The 26,434-nt window shown below is 38.0% G+C and overlaps 1 protein-coding gene across 1 annotated transcript in view; it reads right to left on the bottom strand.

Annotated features, from left to right (window-relative positions):
* The window catches only part of PSME4 (proteasome activator subunit 4), a 92,169-nt gene extending 67,197 nt beyond the window's left edge, over positions 1-24,972 (bottom strand). The window contains exons 1-3 of the mRNA XM_043918016.1: positions 24,524-24,972; positions 3,956-4,096; positions 2,464-2,580 (exon numbers count right to left, since the gene is read on the bottom strand). Of these exons, the coding sequence (XP_043773951.1) occupies positions 2,464-2,580; positions 3,956-4,096; positions 24,524-24,765 (500 nt within the window). The 5' untranslated portion in view covers positions 24,766-24,972. The remainder of the gene's footprint in view (positions 1-2,463; positions 2,581-3,955; positions 4,097-24,523) is intronic.
* Positions 24,973-26,434: the final 1,462 nt, after the last annotated feature.

Below are 26,434 nucleotides of genomic sequence, written 5' to 3'. Positions count from 1 at the left end.
CAAGCAATTATTTCAGTAAAGACACGTCTCTTCAAAACATCAAGAACAGTTGAGGTGAAACTTTTAAGGAAGCTTTCCATAACAGCAGGGATAATGTGAAGTTAAGGAAATAACTTGGTAATTAGTATCAAGATGAATGGGAAGAACTACAAACAATAACTATCACTAACAGTTATAAGCTTTAACAAAATTTCCAGGAAAACCGTGGCACTGATGAAAAGGAAAGCCACAGGTATTCATGAATAACCATATGATACTTAAAAAATAGAAAAAGTGGCTGCCTCTGCAAAGTAACACCTGTCAGGACAGGACGTATGACACTTGGTTATAAAGAAACAAGTAAAAGAACTACTGAAAAAGGAGAAATTACTGAAGGAATTGCTTTCTCTCCCGCATGATTTACCAAACACTTTCAGAGGCAGTCAAAAAATCAGTCAGGAAAATTTCAGAAAGATACTGATTTGAACACAGTTTAAAGGTTCCTAAAATCTATGAAATGGTGATTCTAATCAAAAGTTCAATGAACTCATACTTTATGGTCTAGTCAAGCCAGTCTGTGCCATGTTCCCTCCAGCAGAAATAAAACTCAAAAGTAATCCTTCATGTTAAATTTTGGGTTTTCATAATAAATATTAGTAAAAACACATTTGGACATTTTACCATTTAGTTTTATGACAGGTTTTGCCATTTTTATCACTGAAATGGGTTTCTTTGTTTTAACATATGGAGTCTTCAGGAAATAAATGCCTTCTGACCATTGTATTTGTGACCACTGTCCAAAAAGAGTTAGGGCCTAAGTTCACAATTACCTATATTTATTTATTTACTCTTTTCATTAAATCATTTCACTATTTACCTATGACCTGAATATCTTTTAAAGTCTGCCATTTGCCGTCATTTTCGAAATAAATTCACTTAAGACTGCCGACTTAAATGAAGCCTGATTATTAAATCAACTGACCTGGGTAGGCATGTAAACATGTCTAGGACTGAGAGAAAAAAAACAGAAGTAACTGTTTAAAGATTTAATTTATAAAAGAGAGAAAGGAAAAATAATACAGGCATATAAAATGATGTTCTTCAGGAAATGAGTACATATATATATAACAAACTACTCTAGATAATAAAAGGAAATTGCTATTAAAAGTTGAAGATAAGATTTCCTAAAAATAAACCTCAATTACAAATTCAAGTCAAACATGCAAAGATTAAGAAATTTAAGAGTAGATCACAACTGGACAAATTGTTAACAGTGAAAAATGACACTGTGCAGTCAAGTCTGAAATCACTATTATTCAAAAAAGGACAGATGATCTCACTGTACTCTGTAAAGGATCCGAATAAAATATAAAACATTCCAAAATGAGAGATCTGGAAGAGTCAGGATGTATGCACAAGAAGCCATAAACACCCAGAGATTTATAATCTTGGAATGTCTAAACATTACTAGGAAATTATATAAACCAAGGAGTGCATCTGACCATGTTCTAAGAATAGTCATTCACTGAAACTGATGCTTCTTTAACTGTAAGTGTGTGCGCTCTGCGATGTGGGTCCCCCTGGAATAGGCAAAGCTCCTCTTTTTGAAGCATTCATTTTAGCTGAAGAATTAAAACACACATGGATATAATATGAAGAATGCCAAATGTGCATTACTTTTAGTGACAAAATACTAGATTTCAAACAAAAATGTCTCGTTTTCTTTGGCCAGTATGCTGATGTTAATTGTTAAGAGATACAGTGGTGGGAAATTCTTAAATGCAGTTTCAGATATAAATTCAGTTCAGTTGCTCAGTTGTGTCCAACTCTTTGCAATCCCATGGACTACAGCATGCCAGGCCTCTCTGTCTATCACCAACTCCCAGAGCTTATTCAAACTCAAGTCCATTGAGTCAGTGATGCCACCCAACCATTTCATCCTGTCATCCTCTTCTCCTCCTGCCTTCAATCTTTCCTAGCATCAGGGTCTTCTCCAACGAATCAGTTCTTCACGTGACGAGGCCAAACTATTGGAGTTTCAGCTTCAGCATCAATGAATATTCAGGACTGATTTACTTTAGGATGGACTGGTTGGATCTCCTTGCAGTCCAATGGACTCTGAAGAGTCTTCTCCAACACCACGGTTCAAAAGCATCAATTCTTTGGCACTCAGTTTTCTTTATAGTCCAACTCTTACACCCATACATGACTACTGGAAAAACCACTGCTTTGACTAGATGGACCTTTGTTGGCAAAGTAATGTCTCTGCTTTTTAATATGCTGTCTAGGTTTGTCATAGCTTTTCTTCCAAGGAGCGTCTTTTAATTTCAAGAGGGCAATAAATTATTTTAGGAGTCAGGTTACATAGAAATGATCACATTAAAATGTATATTTGCTTGCTTATCTCAAGTAATCCAACATTTCTCAACTAAGATCAAGCTCCAAAAGTGCTCTCCCAAAAGTACTTTAAATGGAAATACTTACTTAGGAAACCAATTTAATCCCAGGTGTTCTGTCTTGGAATATAATATTCTTTCCACCATGTCATAAAGTGGTCGCCAAGGTAACTCCAAATCATCTCTTGAAAGAAGTTCCTTTTTCCTAATTAAAGAAAGAGTGTTCCCATTACACACACCATACAGGGAAGGCAGTTGTTAAATGCTGCTGTCATCACAGTGGGTTTTGCCTTCCCCCGTCCTCAGCCACTCACTGGGAAAACATGACAGTAGGAAGAACACGCACAGGACTTTTGCTGCTGCTCAAACCTCAAAGGGCACCACGTAAAAAGAGGCATCACACAGCCACTACAGAGAACAGTGTGGAGATTCCTTAAAAACCTGGAAACATTGCTGCCATATGACCCAGCAATCCCACTGCTGGGCATACACACTGAGGAAACCAGAATTGAAAGAGACACGGGTACCCCAATGTTCATCGCAGCACTGTTTACAATAGCCAGGACATGGAAGCAACCTAGATATCCACTGGCAGACGAGTGGATAAGAAAGTTGTGGTACATATACACAATGGAATATTACTCAGCCATTAAAAAGAATGCATTTGAGTCAGTTCTAATGAGGTGGATGAAACTGGAGCCTATTATACAGAGTGAAGTAAGTCAGAAAGAAAAACACCAATGCAGTATATTAACGCATATATAAGGAATTTAGAAAGATGATATGGTAATGATGACCCTATATGTGAGACAGCAAAAGAGACACAGATATAAAGAACAGACTTTTGGACTCTGTGGCAGACAGCAAGGGTGGGGTGATTTGAGATAATAGCACTGAAATGTATATTATCATATGTGAAATAGATGACCAGTCCAAGTTTGATGCATGAAACAGGGCACTCAAAGTCAGTGCACTGGGACAACCCTGAGGGGTGGGATGGGGAGGGAGGCGGGAGGGAGAGAGGGTTCAGGATAGGGGACCTGAACCCTATAGGGACATGGACACCCATGGCTGATTCATGTCAATGTATGGCAAAAACCACTACAATATTTTATTGTAATTAGCCTCCAATTAAAATTAATTAATTAAATTAAAGAATTAAAGAAAAAAAGAGGCATTACAATTTGTGCCACCATTATTGTAGATGAGTTTCATACTTTCCTGTACTATCTATGGAGTATTCCCTGTTTCTGGAATTATGCTGGGTGTCCAGGATAAGGAAAAGAATAAATGATCCCTGTCTTCCCAAGGATCTTACAACTTACATAAGGGAAGATAATTAGTATAAATGAAACAATCAGTGTGTGCTAGAGAAGAGAAGGCTTCATGGAGGAAAAAGAATTTTAATTAAGAGGTTAATTAACACAAGTAGTTTAAACATATGATAAAGTCTTCTGCAATCTTTTTCCAAAATGGTAACCTGGTACTTGGTCTTACCAAAGAACACTTGGCTCTCCTCATTCCCTAAAATCTTGAAGAAACAAAAATATCTTACCAGAAATTACAACAAATGGACTTACTTTAACAAGTTGATCAAGAGACGGGCAAATCCCTGCATCATGCTGATTTCCAGTTTTGGAATTGATACCAGCTCATATAATAACTTGATAAAAAGAACATGATCTTCTTTGCTAAATTTTCTCCCATAAAGTCGAATATATCTGCAAGAGAAAAATTGATACAGACTTTAAAAATAGATATGGTGACACATTTTTGTTCATTGAGGCATTAGTCACATGCCCAAGGTGCAGAAGTAATGTAAATGTCCATCAACAGTTGGATAAAGAAAATATGGTGTGTGTGTGTGTTTGTACACACACATATATATGTGTGTAGGAATATTATTCAGCCTTTAAGAAGGCCATCATATGCTAAAACGTAGATGGACCTTGAGGATATTATGCTAAGTGAAGTAAAACAATAAAAAAAAGTCAAATAGTGGATGATTATCACTTATATGTAATATCTAAAGTAATCAAACTCACAGAAACAGCATGGTGGCTGCCAGGGGCTAGGAAGGCAGAGACAGGGAGATAACAGGGTTTCAGTCATACAAGATGAAAAAGTCCTAGAGATCTGTGGCATAAAAATGTACACACACTTAACAATACCACATTGTACACTTAAAAACTGTTAAGAGGGAGCTTGCTACAATTAAAAAAAACATGTATTGCTACACTTTAATTTCAAATGTCTTTGATGTTATTTTGTATCCACTCATCATTCTGCAGGAAAGATTTACTCTGGATTTTAATTGAGCGATTACCAAATAAGTATTTTATTGACAAAAAACCTCTAATGATAACTGAATTCTCATCAACCTTTAACGACCTGCAATCTCATTCCTGGGCATGCATCCAGAGAAAAACATGATCTGAAAGGATACACGCACTCCAATGTTCATTGCAGCACTGTTTATAACAGCCAAGACAAGGAAGCAACTTAAATGTTCATCAACAGAGGAATGGTTAAAAGAAGATGTGACACATATATACAATGGAATGTTACTCAGCCATTAAAAGGGATGAAGTAATGCTACTGCAGCAACATGGCTGGACCTAGAGAGTGTCATATGAGTGAAGTAAGTCAAATAGAAGAGAAATAGCATATGACACCTCTTATGTGTGGGATTTTTTTTAAAAAATTGATACAAATGAAGTTACTTACAAAACAGAGACTCACAGACTTAAAAAAATGAACTTATGGTTGTGGGGAGGGGGAGGGACAGTCAGGGCCTTTGGGAAGGTCATGAACACACTGCTATATTCAGAACGGATAGCCAAAGGACCTGCTGTATAGGCACCTGGAACTGTGCTCAATGTTATGTGCCAGCCTGGATGGGAGTGGGGTTTGGGGGAGAATGGGTATATGTGCATGTATGGCTGAGTCCCTCTGCTATTCACCTGAAACAACCAAAACATTGTTGATAGGCTATACCCCAATACAAAATAAAAAGTTCAAAGTTTGGGAAAAAAGAAAAGTTGTTACCAAAAAAAAAAAAAAAAAAATTCTAATGACCTAAGTTTTAACACTGCTGTTTTATTGTTGTGTGGTCTTAATGGGCTTTTTGTCACAATAACCTGAAAAGAATCCCTCTGGACCTTTCCCTTATTAAACAATGTTCATTCAAGATAACAACCTATTTAAGGACTTACTGAAACTACTTTAAAACACCATATCAAAACACAATAAAACAGAACAAAAGAGTACAGAAATAAAAGTTTACTGTTTTAACCGCAAGAATCTTTGATGCATGCTTACTGAGAATTCTGAAACAATACAGCAAGTTATCTAACTTGTACTATTTGTTTCTAGACTCATAACTATAATAAAATTAAATTGCTACAAACAAGTATAGTTTTTAACCTCAAAATTGTACATTTCTTTTTTTTTTTTTAACTTTAGAGACTCAATGTAATCAAAAGAGTCAACTATAAGCAAACTGAAGGAAAAGGCATCCCAAAAAGCAAAAATGACCATGGCATAGTTAAGGATTAACTACTTAGAAACCAAACTTAAAACTTAGAACAAATTACTGGATGCTTAAAATCATAAATTCCTTTGAGGAAGACCATTCTACAGACAAATACACAAATCACAGAAAAGAGCATTAATATTCCTTATATGATCTTTAGCACTTTCCCATTAACTATGATCAAATTAAACTCAGGTTTAACTTCTAAAATGAGAATAATTGTTTTTCTTTTTTTAGAAAATCCTCAAAATTCTTGGTTCAATAAAAGCACTCTTTATTTTCTCAGGCTGCTGCATATTTATTCAGCTCTTGTCTGTCCATCCAAGGTATAATCCCATGATTTCACCTTAGTACTAGGCAACTAATCAGTATAGGGTGAGCAGCAATGAGACCAGAGATGCTGTTTTACCCTTCAGTGAGTTTCTTAAGCACCTAGGCCAGGGAAAGTAACTGGGCTAATGAAGACAATACACAAAGACCCTAAGCCCAGGGCTGCCAGAGATACTTCAAACTGCTGAAAAAGCATGGTACAAACTCCTGAAGTCTCCTCCAATTTCACTCTAAATTGAGGAGTAAACGCTAGAATCATCGAAATGCTACTTTCAAACAAAAACAAACCACATCCATAAGAAACAGCATATATTTTAAAGATAAAACAGAAGTGTCCAAAGAAACATCTCTTGATTCCAGTGGCTACCTCAGGCCTTGTCAGGGCTCCAAGTGCCCCTGTGGTTAGGCACTTACTCTCCCCTGTGGCTAAGATATTTCTGTGGAAAAACTGGAGAAACACTGCTGTAAACCATTGAAATAATTTATCTACAAGCCCATCACTTTTGCTGTAGTATATAAATTGTGTAAAAATGAAGGACATAAAACTCATAAACTCCAAAATTCAATACTATGAAGAGACCAACAGGGGAATCCTTAGAGGAGCTGGAACTGCTGACAAAACCAAAAACCTTAGGGGGATTACTCAGACACTTATTTCCCCTGTTAATAGCAAATAGTTCTTCCCAACCAGAAAGTAATTCCTGTCTCAGCATTTCTCAAAACACAGCCCAAGAAGGCTACCTCTGAAAAGCACAGAAGTACTAAAGAAGAAGTTAATAACTGGTCTTCATTAAAATCAGGAACTTCTATTCACAATAAATTACCATGAAAAGTGAAAGCCCAATCAGATATTTGGAACACATATCTCTATCTGACAAAGCACTCACTCAAACTGCGTCAGAACTCCTACAAGTCAATAAGAAATAGCACAAACAAATTAAAAAAAAAAAAATGGGCAAAAGACTCAGGTAGGCACTTCTGGAAAGCCAACATCCAGATGAATAATGAGCATATGAAAAGGCACTCAACATCGTAACTCATCAGTAAATGCAAATAAAAACTACAATAGGGTACCACTCCATACCACCGCACTGGCTGAAATTAAAAAGCCCATAATACCCAGTTTTGGTGAGAATAGGGCAAAACCAGTTTTTACAGCCACTCTGGAAAAACTCCTTGACATCACCTCATAAATGTTCACCAGACATTAGATGTTTTAAAACACACATTCCTGGGCTCTATCTTAAAACTGTATGTGTTAATCACTCAGTTGTGTCCAACTCTTTGCAACCCCATGGAGCCTGCCAGGCTCCTCAGTCCATGGGATTCTCCAGGCAAGAATACTGAAGTGAGCTGCCATTCCCTTTCTCCAGGGAATCTTCCCAATTCAGGGATAGAACCCAAGTCTCCTGCACTGCAGGCAGATTCTTTACCATCTGAGCCACCAGGGAAACCCATCAAACGAGGCCATCAAAAATACTGGGAGTGGTAAATGCAATAAAGTTGCTTCTTTTTTCTTTCTTGAAAAAGGAAATTTTAAAAAATATTCGGAGTGGAGACTGAGAGTCTTCACTTAAAACTACTCTAGTTGTTTATTCTTTATATTTATTCAAAAATTCTACTTTAGACTGTAGACTTTGGCCACCTGATGTGAAGAGCTGACTCATTTGAAAAGACCCTGATGCTGGGAAAGATTGAGGGCAGGAGGAGAAGGGGACGACAGAGGATGAGATGGTTGGATAGCATCACCGACTTGATGGACATGAGTTTGGATGGACTCTGGGAGTTGGTGATGGACAGGGAGGCCTGGCATGCTGCGGTTCACAGGGTCACAAAGAGTTGGACACGACTGAGCTTCTGAACTGAACTAAGAGACAGTCCATTCTCTCTTCCCAAGCACTTTGCACATTAAATTTTAGGACTAAAAATTTCTATTAAAATACTTCAAAACCTTAGTAACAGTCATGACTGAACTTTCAAATAGGATATTTTCTTAAACTACCTAGGATATATAGATGACAAGTCATTAGGTTCCATCCTCCCACAGGAGGAAAAAACAGTAAAATACATAAGTACTTTTCAACTGCTTCCTCTTCACAACCTTATAGTGTTATTAAGTAAAACGCTTTACTTTTTAATCTCAAGTAAAGTCAGTGGCATACCAGGAACAGTCATTATATAATCAAATGTACAATGCTGTCACAGCTTTTTCTACTATACATCCTGAAGATAAGTTTACTATATATTTCTAGAAAATTTAAGTATAAAATTATACAGTACTACTGAAATGAACTAAGAATTAGATCTTAACTAGAGGCTAAAAATAATTGGTTTTCAATACAGGCTTTGTCATTCATCAGTTATTTTTCTTCAAGGCAATCACTGGGTTTCTAAGGTTCTAAATATATCCACAAATAAAAGTAAAATTAACATCATTTCAAAGCAACATTAAGACTGTGTTATTATAAAACATATAAGACATTTGGCAAAGAAATTTAATCTTAAGTAAGTGCTTTACTTTGGGTAGTCCTACTTATAAGACAAAAAAATGAAACTTTAACCTGAAATTTTAAAAGCCAGAATTTAAATACTGTCATTGAAAGTACTTAAAAGCATTTGTGGGTGATTAAAAAAAAAATCACATCCAGCAATACACCCTAAATAAAAATTCAGAATATCAAAGTCAAAATACCAAAAATCTTTTCAATGCACATTTGCAATAATAAATATTTCCTGGAAAAAACCCTAAAAGTCTGATAAAGGAATGATTTGTTAAATTGTGGTTTATGCCTTTAGACTACAGTGCAGTCATTTAAAATTGTTTTCAAAGAATTTTATGGATGTCAAAAGTAATATCATATAAAATATGATACAAAAATTCACAATATGTAACTAAACAAAAAGAAACATTCATGTGTGAGGATTAAAAAATAAAGCTAACACTATAAAATATTACTTCTTGATGGTCAAACTGACTCATATTCTGTATACCTGTTTATGCAAACTGTTTTTAAGAAAACAGGCATTATCTATTAAAATTAGCATGTAAAAATATTTCATATCAACTTCTGTTGTACAATGCTTATAACTAGGTAATTAATATTTCTGCATTTCTACTATTATCATAATTAAAAAAACCTTTTATCAAAGACTCAGTGAAGTTGCTCAGTTGTGTCCGACTCTTTGCAATCCCATGGACTGTAGCCTACCAAGCTCCTCCATCCATGGAATTTTCCAGGCAAGAGTACTAGAGTGGGTTGCCATTTCCTTCTCCAGGGGAACTTCCCAACCCAGGGATCAAACCCAGGTCTCCCGCATTGCAGGCAGACGCTTTACCATCTGAGCTACCAGGGAAGCTTATCAAAGACTACTCAAGTTCTAAGACTTAAAGGAGCACAGGAGAGATTCCTTGGAGGTCCAGTGGTTAGGACTCAGCGCTTTCACTGCTGTGGTCCAAGTTCAATTCCTGGTGGGGGAAGTAAGATTTCACAAGCAGCACAGTGGCCAAAGCAATTTTTTAAATAAATAAGAGCATAGGAGTCAAGTTGTTCTCACCAGCCAAAAATGAGACCATAAATCACAAAAATTAACTGCAAAAGATGTTTAAATTAAGTTCATAAAGAATAAAAGGTATCACCATTTTGCCATCTACAACAGATGCAGGATGGCCACTAACATCACAAAAAGAGAACATCAGAGGTTACTCATCTCCTGATAAAATTATACAATACTGACTATTATACAGTCCTGAAACAGAAAATTAAACTTTATGTGCTAAAGAACAGCAACAAAATCAATTACTGTGTGTCTTTACCACTTCAATCTGACTTCCACTAAAGCAGAAGTGGAAACGTAATTAGAATTATATAATTAATAAAGCTGACTTTAAAAGACACAAATAAAAATTGTAAGGTTACAGAAACTATGCCTTTTTTTTCCAATCTTTTTGTGGAACACCTATAAACACTGGTTGTAAAATACACTACAAACAAAACCTTACTCAATTCTAACATGCGGATATTACATTGGCCAGAGTCTGATTACAATAAGATGTAAATTAGAAAATATTAACCAAGTTTAACAAAAAGAAACCAAATCATTTAAAAGCATGCATACGAGTCAATTAAATAATCACTATCAGACTTAAGGTAGACTCCTCCATGAGGTACTTCCTTTAAAATCATATTCAGTCAATAATGACTATTCTTACTGTTATCAATCAGCATTATTCTGAATCTAGATTAAAGAGTAAACTAGGAAACAAAAATAATGATAATTGTTTCAGGAAAGGCAGAATAGTACGTCAATGCTATAATTATACCTAAAACATCTGAAAGTGTTAGTCACTCAGTAGTGTCCAACTCTCTGGGACCCCACCGACTCTATAGCCTGCCAGGCTCCTCTGTCCATGGAATTCTCCAGGCAAGAATACAGGAGTGGGTTGCCATTCCCTTTCTCCAGGGGATCTTCCCAACCCAGGGATCGAACCTGCATCTCCTGCATGGCAAGCAGATTCTTTATCACCTGAGCCACCAGGGACCCCTGAAACAATCAACTAAAAAACCACTTTTAGACTACATAAGAAAATTTGGAGAACAATTTTTTTAAAAGTCAGCAGGCTTACTGTATGGCTCCCAAATAAAAAGAAACAGTAGTTGAAGAAATACTGCTGCATTCATAATACCAACAAATGATTAATTAGAAATATCTCTAAAGAAAAGTGCAAGAGTTAATTTTAACACAATAAAAACTGTACTAAAATGTAAAATATTTGAATAAAAAGTGAGGTATATCAGGGAATTCTACTCAATACTCTATAATGGCCTATATGGGAAAAGAATCTAAAAAAGAGTTAATATATGGACAACTTGCTCACTTTGCTGGACAACTGAAACTAACACAACAGTGTAAATCGACTATACTCCAATAAAAAATTTTAAAGAGACACCCACAAATGCAAAAAAAAAAAAAAGGTAGACATAAGGAATTTTAAAAAATGTGTTTTAATACCTGATAGCTAGGGCCAAATGACAAGTACTTTACAGCCAGAAAAACTAAGATGACCAATGACATCCTTGACCAACTCCAAAATTAATTTATTTCACACAGTAACTTCCTCCCTCTACCAAAAAAATTAATTTATTTCACACAGTAACTTCCTCCCTCTACCAAAAAAAATTAATTTATTTCACACGGTAACTTCTTCCCTCTACCAAAAAAGTAAATATACATACTATCTCTACACTATATCAGCTCCAGTCTTTCTCTTCTGTTCCTAAGTGCAAGTCGCTCAGTTATGTCCAACTCTTTGCAACCCCATGGACTGTAGCCTGCCAGACTCCTCTGTCCATGGAATTCTCCAGGCCAGAATACTGGAGTGGGTAGCCTTTCCCTTCTTCAGGGGATCTTCCCAACCCAGGGATTGAACCCAGGTCTCCTCCATTGAAGGCGGGCTCTTTACCGTCTGAGCCACCAGTGAACCCCTCTGTTCCTAAGGTGTTACGAAATAGAAAAAATTTAAAAAGGTAAAATTATCAGATAAATCTAGAGGATGGAGAATTACTCTGACTTCATTCCATGACTAAGTCCTAAAATACATTACATTAAAAATGTCGATATAGCTTCTCACTACTAGAAACAGTAAATGAACAGATAAAATGAAAGGTTTTCTCATAAAACCACCTCTCCTCTTTTCACTTAATTATGTATTTACTCAAAAAGCATTTCTAGAACAAATGACATGTACAGTATGACCCAAATTGTTCCTTTAAGTCAAGAACTCAAAATCAGATGTAAGGAGACATTTACCAGAAAACTAAGTAATATACTGAAGGAGGGGCATAAATGCAGTTTATCATTAGAATTTTGTGATTTTTTTTTAACCAAAAGTTTCATTATATGTAAGTGATTATTGAACCCAATCGTGAAAGATTAGAGCGCTGTCATGACTCTGAATAGGGAACTAAAGTTCAGTATAATCTGCTGAGTTGGGGAAAGAGGTGGCAAGAGGCACAAAAGACAGCTTTAGGTAGAGGAACACAGCAAGAAAAGCAACCTTCTGTGACAAGAAGACACAGCTGGTGAGGTGGGAGGGAGGCTCAAGAGGAGGGGATAAATATATACTTACGGCTGATTCATATCGTTGTACAAGAGAAAACAATACAACATTGTAAAGCGATTAAAAATAAAAAAAAAAGAAGACACAGCCAAAAGAACATTACTTGTTCTATTTCCCCTTCAAAAAAGTCAAACTGAGGATCAAGAAAAGGAATAGACTATCAGAAACAACCAAATAAGGATATTAACTCCAAGTGACTGCTGCTTGGGACGAAGGCAACAAAGGTGCTATCTACAGTGGAGGATGTCTTAGGTCTCCACGTTAAGTTCCTTTGCAACTCCCAACATTACAGTCAACTCTGGATAGAGAGAATAGTTATGTATTTCAATGCAGTAGCCAAGCAAGCATGAACAAGATGGTTCTACACGTTTGTTGAGAATGCAAACTGCTCTGTCAGTCCCATGGGCAAGTCATTTAATCTTCAGTGCATGTGTATGAAACCTGGGTTTCCTCACAAGGCTATGGGGATAGGTAATTGATTAATGGGCATGAAAGACATTCTTTGATTTAACTATGCTAGAATGGGGCTCCAGGTACCAGTTGTTCTCTTTTAAGTTTCCCAGATGTCTCACTATGTTTGAGAACTACTGCACCTAAGCAGACTGACGGGAGCATAATTTAAGCTTTTTAAAATCTACTTAAATCATTAAAAATATAACACTAATACAATGTTTTAATTTATATTTCTTTAATTACTTGTGAGGCTAAACATATCTTGTTAAGATAATTTGCCTTTAAAAAATATAAAAAATTAAAACCTTAAAAAAAAGGGGGGGGGCAACCCAGAGAATAAACAATGAGTTAAGTTATAGATTATAAGACAATGTTCCTTCAACATCTATATTGAGCCATGCTGGAAATCTGTGGATAGGACAATAAACCTATACATTTTCTTTCCTTTATTTTTTTAACCAACTATAAGTTTCATCCTTGAGAACTGATAGGAAAATATTACTGGGGGGGGGGAGTTATTATTTGATCAGGAAAGCAATATATACTTATTTAAGTGATTCAAATAGTACAGCAAACATACAAATTTGAAAACTGTTGCATATGACTGATAATAGCCTAGATAATATCCTTCCAGACTTTATTCATATACAAATGTACATACTTTTCAAAAACACAAATGTAATGATAATACATATATTGTTTCCTACTTTTTTTTTTTTTACTTAATGGAAGCTCAAACCACTGTTCAATGCCTATAAAATGTGGTGGCAGGGACCTCTGCATCACTAATATTTAACTCTCAGCTCTTACCAGAGATGAAACAAGGTCACCACTGAGAAACTTTTCTGCAACTGACTGAACATACAAGTATACCTTGAGAAATACAATAACTTAAGTAATTACAAACAGCTCCTCCAGGGCTAGTTCTATTTTTAAAACAAAAAACCTTCAAACTGACAATAAATATCTGACCAAGTTAAACAAACTGGTTTAAAACACTGACAGTAGGTTTCCAAAACACTGAAAGCCAGGTCTGTCATCTTTATCAAGTGCAGCAGAATAACACTGATGGAAGGCATTAAAGGAACAAAGAGATCCGAGGTTTACTCTCCTCTTTATCCCCACCTACCACAGGTTGAATAACACACTGGAGTTTCAGCATATTATATGTCAGAGTTATGTCCTTTACGACTTACTAAAACTGACACAACAATCTCTAGTAAAGTCATTCACTATTCACACCTAATGATGCCTCTATTTTTCTCCCAGTTGCTTCTCTTCTTGAAGCATAGATAAGCGGCATTCATTTCTTGAAATGTTTTACTATCATTTAAGAGCCAGACATGGCAACAGGCAATGGAAACAAAAATAAGTAACAAATGGCCCTACAGCATGCAGCCTAGAGAGAGGGACAGACAACTGATTACTTCAATATGATAGTCTGACTACAGACTAGCACGTGTACTCAATTTGCTCCACCTCTGTTCCCACACATTAAACATCTTCCTCCAAATTCTTCCTTACCTAATCAAATCCTATCTTAAGGCTCAGCTGCAGTTTTCCCAGGTGATACAGCCCAGGCAGCTTTCCTTACTCTGGGCATACGGTTAAGAGCAAAATACCTGTGGTCAGCAAGCAAACTGGCTGTTACATAACTTAAGATTCATTTCTTCAAAGGTAAAACTAAGATAATAAATGTCAGTCAGTGAAGTTGCTCAGTTGTGTCGGACTCTTTGCAATCCCATGGACTGTAGCCTACCAGGCTTCTCCATCCATGGAATTTTCCAGGCAAGAGTACTGGAGTGGGTTGCCATTTTCTTCTCCAGGGGATCTTCCCAACCCGGGGATCGAACCCAGGTCTCCCACATTGCAGGCAGACGCTTTACATCTGAGCTACCAGGGAAGTGGAGATAATAAATGAACCTACAGTTAATTGTGAAAATCAAATGAAATAACAAATATAAAGCCTTTAGCATACTGCTGGCACATACTGAGGCCTCAACAGATGGTAGGTAGTATCTATACCACTCATTTAACAATCTATGGGGCTTCCCTGTGGCTCAGTTGGTAAAGAATCTGCCTGCAATGCCGGAGGGAAAGTGAAAGTCGCTCAGTCGTGTCCGACTCTGCAACCCCATGGGCTGTCCATGGAATTCTCCAGGCCACAATACTGCAGTGGGTAGCCTTTCCCTTCTCCGGGTGATCTTCCCAACCCAGAGATCGAACCCAGGTCTCCCACATTGCACGCAGATTCTTTACCAACTGAGCTATCAAGGAAGCAATGCAGGGGACCTGGGTTTAATTCCTGGGTCAGGAAGATCCCCTGATAACGGAAAGGCTACCCACTCCAGTGGTAATGGGGAATGCTTTCTTGTAAAATCCCTTGGGTTACTGATATTTCGGGGGCTTACTTGGTGCCTCAGCGGTAAAGAATCTGCCTGAATGTGGGAGACCTGGGTTCAATCCTTGAGTCAGGAAAATTCCCTGGAGGAGGACTTAGCAACCCACTCCAGTATTCTTGCCTGGAGAATCCCATGGACAGAGGAGCCTGGTGGGATACGGTCCATAGGGTCACACAGAGTTGGACGCGACTGAGCACGCATGCACGCACTGCTATTTTTAAACTGTTGCAACTTTTTATTTTCATCCTTTGTATCTTGATAGCTCAATAAGTAGGCGTGCATTATATATCTAAAGTATTGAAAGAAACTTGAAAAATGAGTAGCTTTCAAAATTTTTTGGCCACAATCCACAGTAATAAATATAGAATGTAGCATACACAAAAACATATGTATAGTTGAAACAAAGGTCATGATCATTCACCTTTATTACTTCTAAATTCACTCTAATAATTTTAGTCTAGTTCAATAAATCAAACCAAATCACACCCAAAGTGGTTGAGACCTACTAAACTGACTTCACAGCTCTTTGGTCATAACCCCAAATTTGGGGTTAAAACACTTAAAAATGAACCTTTGAATGAAATATTATGAGAATTCTACACACAAACAAAAAAACAAAACACGGTGAAAAGGTCTTAGGATATCTGTCTGTTAAACTTTGAGTTTATTTTAAAAATCACACGTCTAAAATCATTCCTAAATTGTTAAATCACAACTTTTCTCCTGCTATGCACCAAATAGGGACCCCTGTTTTGTATATGTTGATAGAACTTTGAGAACATTTTATTAACTAGGATCTCTGGAAGTAACCTACCTTCCTTAGAACACAAGCTATGCCCACTAAACTCTTCAGGAATGTGTCCAAAATACAAGCACTCATGAATATTCATAAAATTTCTTGCTATAAAAACTTCCTTCATCCCTGGCTTAAAAAAAGGAAAATGTCATACAGAGAACTAGTGGTTACCAGTGGGGAAAGGAAAGAGGGAGGGGCAATATAGGAGGAGAGGATTAAGAAGTACAAACTATTATGTATAAAATAAGCTACAAGGACATACTGTACAATACAGGGAATATAGCCAATATTTTACAGTAACTATCAATGGATTCCTTTGTGGCTAAGCTGGTAAAGAATCCACCTGCAATGTGGGAGACCTAGGTTCGAACCCTGGGTTGGGAAGATCCCTTGGAAAAGGGAAAGACTACCCACTTCAGTATTCTGACCTGGAGAATTCCATGGACTGTATAGTCCAAGGGGTCACAAAGAGTCGGACACGACTGAGCGACTTTCACTTCATAAATGGAGTAGTCTTTAAAAATTGTGAGTGAATCACCTTGTATACCTGTAAAATATATCAAAAATCAACTATACTTCAAATAAAAATATTAAGTAGAAAGGAAAAAAGAGAACTGTCAGAAAATGAAATGAAACACCCACACTTAACAACCCAAAGATTACTAACATAGTCTATTTAAGCTGCCTACCATTACAAGATTATAAAGCATTTTTAATAGTTCTTAAGCAATTTCCAAGTTACTTGAACTAAAATACTATTTCCAAATCCATTTCACAGCTGCAATGGTGTTAAGTTTTTTTCTTAGAAAGAGAAAAGGCCTTTATTACATTTTCTTAACTCTAAAATTTAGGATCTAGGTATTATTATTATTTTTAAAGCCAAATTAGCATAAAAAGATAATGACCACTACCAAAATGTTATGGTTCATCTATCAAAAAATTGTAGTAACAATACTCTAAATTTTTAAACACTAAATATTTAACAATAATGATGATGGCTTTATTTTTAAATGAGAATTTCAAACTCCCTGATGCAACTGATACAACCTGCTCTCTTCTCTAAGTAACTGTTAAAAGCCATTCCCTTTACCCTCCCTCTCTCTTCAGGTTACACCATTCTCTTCCTCAACCAAGATGCTCCTTCCCTCCACTTCTTTGGTTAAATATACACTTTTTTTTGAACCCAATATTAAAATAGATCTCACCCCAAATTAATTTTTCTCCATTTTGACTAAGTAACAATTCATTAGAAACTGCATAATGTTTTAGTTGACAACGAAACAGTTAATTCCGACATTACTGAGTACCTATGAACGTATATATGCTATCCAATATGCCAGGGGTGCAGTGAAGGAGAGGCAAATATGAAAGACTCTGACCCCAAGAAAGCTCACAGTAGAGGGAAGGTAGGTACACAAAGAACATAAAAGCATGAATAAGGAATCACAAGAGAGTACACTGGAAGGGAAGAAATGCCTAGGCCGAATAGGGAAGTAGCCACCTTTAGGGTTCCAAATGGGAATATTTATAGTTTGTGCTGCTTTTAACATTCCAGTGGCCAGTCTCAATGAATGTAGAGGGTTTTGGTTGGTGTTTGCTAGACGTTGCTCTCATTATCATGTTCTCAGCTTGCTTTTCACATGGTACACATGAGACTTAGGTCTAAATTTTCTACAAAAGTTAAAGGGAAACACAGATTTGAATTTTATATTTAAAATTGGGGAGGGAGGTTCACTAGAAATGAGTAGCATTTAACAGCAAAAAGAGAAACTCTAGGTTCTACAATGAGAACAACAGGTTTAGAAGTTGTACACTTATTCACTAGTAAATGCCCCTTTCACTTCAATTAAGAACATTTACTTCAAGACAATTTGCTTTAATAAACACTTCATCAAGAGCCCTTGAAGAAATTGTTTTTAATTAATAAATTCAGATCTCAAAAGCAAACAAATGGCACTGTTTTACTAATTTTTTCTAACTGCCCTTTTCAGTGTCTCAATGTAGGGCATTAAAAACATACTTGTCAAGAGTGTGAATTTTTAAGTAATGCGCTTAGCATTCATATTTTCTTCACCCTCCAATTTTCTGATGGAGTTATACCTTGCTTTCTCTGTTCTAAATGAACAAAAATGTGCACTAAGAGAAAAAGAACTCTCTGGAACTTCCCTGGAGGGCAAAATTCTTTCACTGACATATCCCCATTGTCAAAAACAGTGCCCATCCCATACAAGGCACTCACAAAATAATTTGCTCAGACTCCTGCCTCTACTACTTTGCATCAGGCTGTGTATTAATGTATGAACCTCACAGTACAGCCAAAATCAAAAGAAGAGATAATTCAAGGCAGACTTTGTTACCCCAGGATTGATTCTATGTCTCCAAAGTTGAGGGGGAAACAAAGATGTTACAACATGAAAACATTCATGAATGAACTATTTCTTTTCTCTCTGTCCATGAGATCTGTTTACAGTAAACCTTAAACAAAACCATGCAAATGAAATGGAAACTCAAAAGTAAAATCACAAATTCTGCAAAAAAGTCAAATCAACTTCATGAGGCTGATCAACATAAACTGTTACTTTTTTTAAAGTTTGATAATGACATTGGTATTGATTTTTTGTTTCATTCCTTCTCCCTTAAAGATATATACCAGAAATATTTATGAAGACTATGCTTCAAAAAAAAAAAAAAGGGTTTAAGGGTGTGGTGGTGGGAGGAACATGAGTTCACAACCTTTGAACATGAGTGATGGGTACACCCAGGTTCATTATATTATTCTTTCCTCTCTTGTATATGTTTGGCATTTTTTCATAATAAAAAATACTTAAAGAAAAAAGTTAGACAACTATTCACATCAGAATCTGTCAATGACAAAGGAGCCAAAAATATACAATGGAGAAATGGTAATCTCTTTAACAAGTGGTGCTGGGAAAACTGGTCAACCACTTGTAAAAGAATGAAACTAGAACACTTTCTAACATCATACACAAAAATAAACTCAAAATGGATTAAAGATCTAAATGTAAGACTAGAAACTATAAAACTCCTAGAGGAAAACATAGGCAAAACACTCTCTGACATAAATCACAGCAAGATCTTCTATGACCCTCCATGGAAATAAAAGCAAAAATAAACAAATGGGACCTAATTAAAAGCTTTTGCACAATGAAGGAAACTATAAGCAAGGTGAAAAGACCTCCTTCAGAGTGGGAGAAAATAGCAAACGAAGCAACAGACAAAGGATTAACCTCAAAAATATACAAGCAGCTCATGCAGTTCAATACCAGAAAAATAAATGACCCAATTAAAAAATCAGCCAAAGATCTAAACAGACATTTCTCCAAAGAAGATATACAGATGGCTAACAAACACATGAAAAGATACTCAACATCACTCATTATCAGAGAAATGCAATTCCAACCCACAATGAGGTACCATCTCACGCCGGTCAGAATGGCTGCTATCAAAAAGTCTACAAGCAATAAATGCTGGCGAGGGTGTGGAGAAAAAGGAACCCTCTTACACTGTTGGTGGGAATGCAAACTAGTACAGCCACTATGGAGAACAGTGTGGAGATTCCTTAGAAAACTGGAAATAGAACTGCCATATGACCCAGCAATCCCACTCCTGGGCATACACACTGAGGAAACCAGAATCCAAAGAGACACGTGCACCTCAATGTTCATCACAGCACTGCTTATAATAGACAGGAAATGGAAGCCACTTAGATGTCCATCGGCAGACGAATGGAAAAGAAAGTTGTGGTACATATACACAGTGGAATATTACTCGGCTACTAAAAAGAACACATTTCAATCAGTTCTAATGAGGTGGATGAAACTGGAGCCTATTATACAGAATGAAGCAAGTCAGAAAGAAAAACACCAATACAGTATATTAACGCATATAATACGGAATTTAGAAAGACAGTAACAACGACTCTAAATGCAAGACAGCAAAAGAGACACAGATATAAAGAACAGACTTTTGGACTCTGTGGTAGAAGGCAAGGATGGGATGATTTGAGAGAACAGCACTGAAACATGTATATTACCATATGTGAAATAGATGACCAGTCCAAGTTCAATGCATCAAACAGGGCACTCAAAGTCGGTGCACTGGGACAACCCAGAGGGTTGGGAGGGATGGGGGACACATGTACACCCGTGGCTGATTCATGTCACTGTATAGTAAAAACCACCACAATATTGTAAAGTAATTAGCCTCCAATTAAAATAAATTAATTAATTTAAAAAATTTTAAGGGGATAATTCTGCCACTTACTTGGCAAAATGTGACTTTAGCAAGCTATTTAATCTCTATTGGTGATAGTTTTTTTAAATCTTAACATGCTAAGTTCAATATACATGTAATCTAATAAAATAGAATGTTTCACTCTATCTTTAAAACTCAAAAAAAAAAAGAATCTGTCAATGACAAATGAGACTGGCAGAAGCAGCCAGTTAGCTAGTGAAAAGAAAACTGACAAGACATTTTAAAAGAAAAATCCCTGGAAAATGGGAAGGGCCTCAAATATTTTTAAAAATCAATGTTTGACATTACTATGAAAAATCAAATGTATGCATATGTAGGGACGGGGGTATATGAGAACTCTGCACTTTCTGCTCAGTTTTGCTCTGAACCTAAATCTGCTCTAAAGAAAAGTATGTTAATTTAAAATAAAACAAAAACATGAAAGATAACTCATCATACAACTTTAGCAGAAAAATTCATGTCTCCAAAATCAATTAATTCATTTATTTTGTTTTTCCCTATAAACAATCAACTTTCTCACTACAAATTTAGGGTCCTGTTTTGAGTGCGGCCATTTAATAACAAACTTTTTTCTATCACTTTCTCTAACTGGTTCTCACTGATGAACGTGGCAATTTGCCAAGATTTCAAGATTCTTTTACAAATAAAAAGCTTATCTTTATTGTGTATTTCAAATTTTCAATACTCAAATATTAGATATTCTGTTAAGTACATCATATTAATAGACAACTGAGATTTAGTGGTTAAAATTTTCTCCTTTCTTCTCCAACAGAGAGATGATATGAATTTGGGTGTTCCTGTGGTCACGAATTACTTTCCAGAAGAGGAGGTTAATATATTTGATAATGTATATCTTGACTAAACAAGTTCCCAGTGGTTATATAATCTAATTAAATACATGATTCAGTTTAATCCAATTCCTATCTAGTAAGGCCACATAATATTCTTAATAATAATTAACCATGGGAACTACAGTTTAATTAGCAAATGAAATGATTCTCAGTGTAATACAATCATTTCATTATAAAACAGCAGAAAATTGTAACATTTTCACTGAAACAAAGCATCTAAATTTGTTCCATAATACTCCAAATTCACATATTCTGCTAAAATAAAAATTCTACTTAAAAAATAGAAAAGAAACACAAAAGAAAGAAATGATCAAAATTTGTGTTTAATATTTTGCTTTTATGAAACAGTCTGCTGCTAATTTTTAGGTTTAAAAAGCCATTTCTAGTCTACACTCCCACTCTCCAGAAGAGGACTCTAAAGCTAAGAGAGGTTAGGCAAGACCAAGACGGCAACAGCAGCAAAGCCAGGTACAGATAAACCTCTTTTGCCTAGACTTCACTGCCTCTCAGGAAAAGTCCAGGAGGACAAGGGAGAAAAAGCAAACTTCAAGATTACCTTTCTTCAACTCCTTTCATTCTCCACATGGGCCAAACCAATTATTTACAGATATCTTTTGCTCAGTGTCCAGGATGTGTCTTGACAGCTGTGTTCCAAAGACCATTAGTTTGTACCTCTTTTCTCTAATTTGTTTCCTTGCTTCTTAAAAACTAGTCCCCTGATGTATTAAGTCACACAATCTCTCCTCAACAAGCAATACTAATACTTTAAGCTGTCTGGACAAGAGACCTTGAATTATATCACGAGGACATTTTCTAAAATACACAGAAATAACTTTTCTTCATAGATAACTGCTAAACAGACCTGCAAGTCTTAAGAAGGGTTGAAAGGGAATTATAGCCATCAAAATAAAACAGAAAGTAAAAAAAAATTAGAGGGGAGAGTCTGAGCATCTCCTGACCAAGAACTCTACCCAGTCCTGCAACACCCAGATTGGGGATGTACTGGTCAGGGATCCAATCCCAGTGTCCCTGGACAGTATTTACATTCTGGGCTTCTTTGGGAATGCACTTGATCTGGGCAACTATTTCCAGTACTTTACAAACTGCTCCAACAGTCCTTGTAGAAAGATACACACTAGCTTAATTTAGGCTTTACAGGATAAAAAAAAATAAAAATCATACCAGAGCAGGAATGTTTCTCAGGAATTATCTAGTCCATCTCCCTCACTTCTCTCACACACATGCTGACACACCTGATTAAAGTCATTTGCCCACAATCACAGAGCTAGTGGGAGAAATTAGATTTTATTTTCATTACTACTTTACATTTTGCTACAAAGTACTACATATGGTCACTACTAAGGCAACTGCCAGCTGTCATCACATGTTTTGGCCTCATGTAGATGTAAACTTGTGCAACACACACAAGGCTTAAAAAACAAGCACAACTATAAGCAGGTCACCTTAACACAACTTAGGAGAAAAAAATACACCCAAGATTACAACATGTCCCACCAAGTTCAAAATGTCATAGCGCGATCCCAAGAATCAGCTTACAGAATTTAAACAACGTTCCAAAATAAAATTCTAATAGCACTTCTTCCTGGTTAATTAAGAGATAAATGGTTTGAGGTTTGCAGGTTATTAAGCCATATAATTCTAATCTTGCCCTAAACACCAAGGACTGTTGTCCACTGTATTTTTAGCCCTTTCCAGGTAAAGATACCTAATAAGCCCAAAACAATAAATATCCTGGCGTTAATTTGCCAAGCTTAGTAACAATAAAAATGTCAGAAGAAAGTGCCTGTGTAGATTCTCAATATATCCAAACCTGATACAAATTCACACACTGATCTATTTATACATCCTGATTCTAAAAGGAGCTGTTTGTGTCCCACAAAATGGTTATTCTCTTTAATCTAAGTGATTAAAATGAGGAATTACTGGAACAAAATAACTTTATTTTTACAGTAACCAAGTAACAAAAAAACCTAGGAAGCTTTTAAAAACTGTGACTTTTAATCATTTATAAAACATTCTTTTGTTGTGACTAAAAGTGGTTCTTCTCCCTGCCACAAACTTCTTTACACTCTAATCAAGAGAAGAGTTGTTAACCTTGACATTTTATGGTCACTCTTTGAAAAGGGCAAATTAACTGTTTTAGTTTTGCTCCTTAATTTAAAAAGTAATTATTCCCACCACCACAGCCATTTAGGAATGAGAAATTTGTCAGAGGCTCCCTAATAATTGGCAGATAGGAATCATCCTGTGAGGAAATGTAGAAAAGACTATTGCATTACAAAACCCTGAGTCATCACCCAGTTCACTCAGCAGATTTGGGTAAACACTGGATAACTGACTTATGTCTTGTATGTTCACCCATCCATACCCACAAGCGTGAACATACAATATTACCGGATTTTATGTACAGTTAACCAAACAAGATACAGCAAAATTCTCTTTTAAAAAAGTTCTTCTGACACAGTGAAGATGCCCACCTAGCAAATAAAGTCTCTAACCTTTCCCCCAATTGTATTTTACTTTGTTTACAGACAGGTTATGCGCCCCCCGCTAAAAAGTAACAAAGAATAGAACCGAAACTGCTTTAAGTAATCTATATTCATCTGAACAGCTCATAAATTAACACAAGCCCGATACTAATCACGCCCAGGACAACCTGACAGCTCTCTTCTCTATTTTCCTTAGTATCGCACATTCACACAGGAGTAACACACACTTTTCCCGAGGTTCTCAGACTCGGCATTCTCAACATCAACGTCTGGTACACAGCCCAAGAACGCGCTGAGGGCTGATTTTAAATCAATCTTTTCAAGTAAACCCACAAAGCCTGAGAAGGCCCCCAAAAGCAGAACCTACAAGTTCCCTGCGGCCTCCTTCCCATTCAGAAAGTTATCAGACACGAATTGAGAGACAGGAAGACGCAGGGAACCGTAGGGGGAGAAAGAACCGGAGGCAACACCAGGAAAAGTCAAAAGTTGTTCGCTCGAATCCTCTCTGCTCCCTCCCGTCACCGGCAAAGGTCCAAGAAGGACCCTAGGGGGACCGCTCATCTCTTTCCCTGGGGGGTCCAGTGCCCTTCCGGCTCCCTGGGGCCCCGAATATCCGAAGACAGCAACCCGAAACCTGGGGAGAAGCACCTGCGAAGGACGTAGCGGGCTGGTGAGGACCGGGGAGATCCCGTGGGAAAGTGGCATGGAGGCTCGAGTCGCGACCCTGGGGCTTACTGCACCGAAACGATCCGCCCGAACCGGGGCAGAGTCGGGGGCAGTCCAGCGGTCCGCTACGGACAAAGAGCCTCCCCCAGACCGCGGACACCCTCACACCGAGTTTTTGCCTCCGGCCATCCTGCAAGCCCTGGCACACTTACGTGGAGAGTTTCCTGGTCCAGAAGAGGCCCCCAGGCCACAGCTCTTGGAGCTGCACCGCCCGGCCCAGGTTGCTTTTGATCTGGGCCAGCTGCAAGTCGGACTCGGCGTCCAGCCGCTCGGCGTAGGGCAGCAGCTTGTTGTAGACGATCTCCTTCTGCGGGACGAAGCCTTGGGGGTCCGGACCCGGGGGCCCGCCCGGCTCCAGGGGATCCCTGCCGCCCGCCCGTTCGGCCGGCTCCATGAGACCAGGAACAGCCCCCTAACCCCCTCCCACCCTATCCCTCCCCGGCCCCCACCCCTCTCCGGGCTCCGCCTTCTCCGCGTCGTCGTCGCCCTGCGGCCGCCGGCGGCCCCTCGCCCTCGGCCCGATCGCTGGGCCCCCTCCCCTGGCCGGCGCGCTGCTGTCCCCGCGCGGTCCCGGGTTCGTTGGCGGCTGCAGCGGCCGCTCCGCCCGCCCCGCACCGGCTCGGCTGGTGACGCTGCACCGCCCGGCCCGGAGTTTCCGGATGGGCCTCAGGTCACTTCCGGGGCGGGGCGGGGCGGGGCGACGGCGAGGTAGGAGGAGGCGGTGGCTACGACGGCGGCGGCGGGAACCCTGGGTGTCGCGCCTTCCTCGCCGTGGGCCGGGCTCGGAGCCCCCACCCCCAGGTCTCACCGGCTGAGCGCGAGGCTGTCCCACCGGAAACACGAGGCCAAGTTCCAAGCTATTGTCCTTCCTTGCGTGGGGTCGCGCGCGCTCCCTGCGGCTGCCTCGCGAGCTTGTAGTCGCCGTGGCCTCGGTCGAGGCAAACCGACGACGTAGTGCCCCACGCCGTTTATGGAAAAACCTAGGTACTCCGTCCATCCCACTTGTTGCTTATAGGTTTTTTACCCTAGCCCCTCTAAACTCTTGTCTTTCTGGCGTTCTTCTGGCCGCCCTCGTTTCAGAAAAAGGAATTCAATAAATATTCAACAAACATTAATTGACCTACTACTGTGTGTCAGACACTCCTTTTAGGCCCTTGAGGTGCAAAGTTTCAGAACACCTGGTTTCTGCCTTCCGAGGACTTTACAGTAATGCGGAACTGTTGACTAAGGAGTAAGCAATTACAAAACAGTACTGCCCTTAATTGCTAGATAAGTAAAGGATGTCTTGAGAACATCTAAAGAGGACTTCAGACAGAACGGGGGTGTCAGTTTATAGAAATGATACCTCAAGTTGAGCTTAAGGATTGAGTGCAAAATTTGTTAGAAGAAAAAACAGCGTTCAAGAGGGAAGGGACATATACCTATGACTGATTCATGTTGATGTTTGGCAGAAACGAACACAATTATGCAAAGCAATTATCGTTTAATTAAATAAGCAATTTTTTTTTTTAAAGAGCTGAGGAAGCAGCTCAGACTGCAGCCTTGCATTCTAGGAATTCAAAGTTCAGAATAAAGATTGCTTGCAGAGAGGGGAGTGAAGAATGAGACTTCGAAGGACATGCTAAGGAGTTTATAGAACTTTATCTTAAAGGCGACAAGAAGCTGAAAAATTTTAAGCATAAAAGTGGCATGGTATAATTTACATTTCTGAAGAATCACTCTGATTTTGTGTGGAGATGGATTAGAACAGACAGGGTTGGAAACTGGCAGATCCCTTAAGGAGATGTGACATAATGGTGGGCTGCATGTTGGCTGAAATGATTCAAGAGCTGTTTCAGCAAGAATGGCTTGAGTTTGGTAGGTGATAGGATATGAAGAGTGAAACTGGGAAAAAGTCAGGATGGTGTCAGATTTTTGGCTTGGGAAACAGATAAAAGCACAGCAGAAACAGCAATGGAGGCAGAATGCCTAAGGAATGGAAAAATATTTTCATGTATGGATCAGGAGGGTCATCTAAAAGGGGATATATAGCATATAGGTGGATTGGAGGGCATGAGATATAG

The sequence above is a fragment of the Cervus elaphus genome, chromosome 11 (assembly GCF_910594005.1).
Source record: "Cervus elaphus chromosome 11, mCerEla1.1, whole genome shotgun sequence".
NCBI lineage: Eukaryota > Metazoa > Chordata > Mammalia > Artiodactyla > Cervidae > Cervus > Cervus elaphus.
This window is presented reverse-complemented; position numbering and strand designations above follow the sequence as displayed.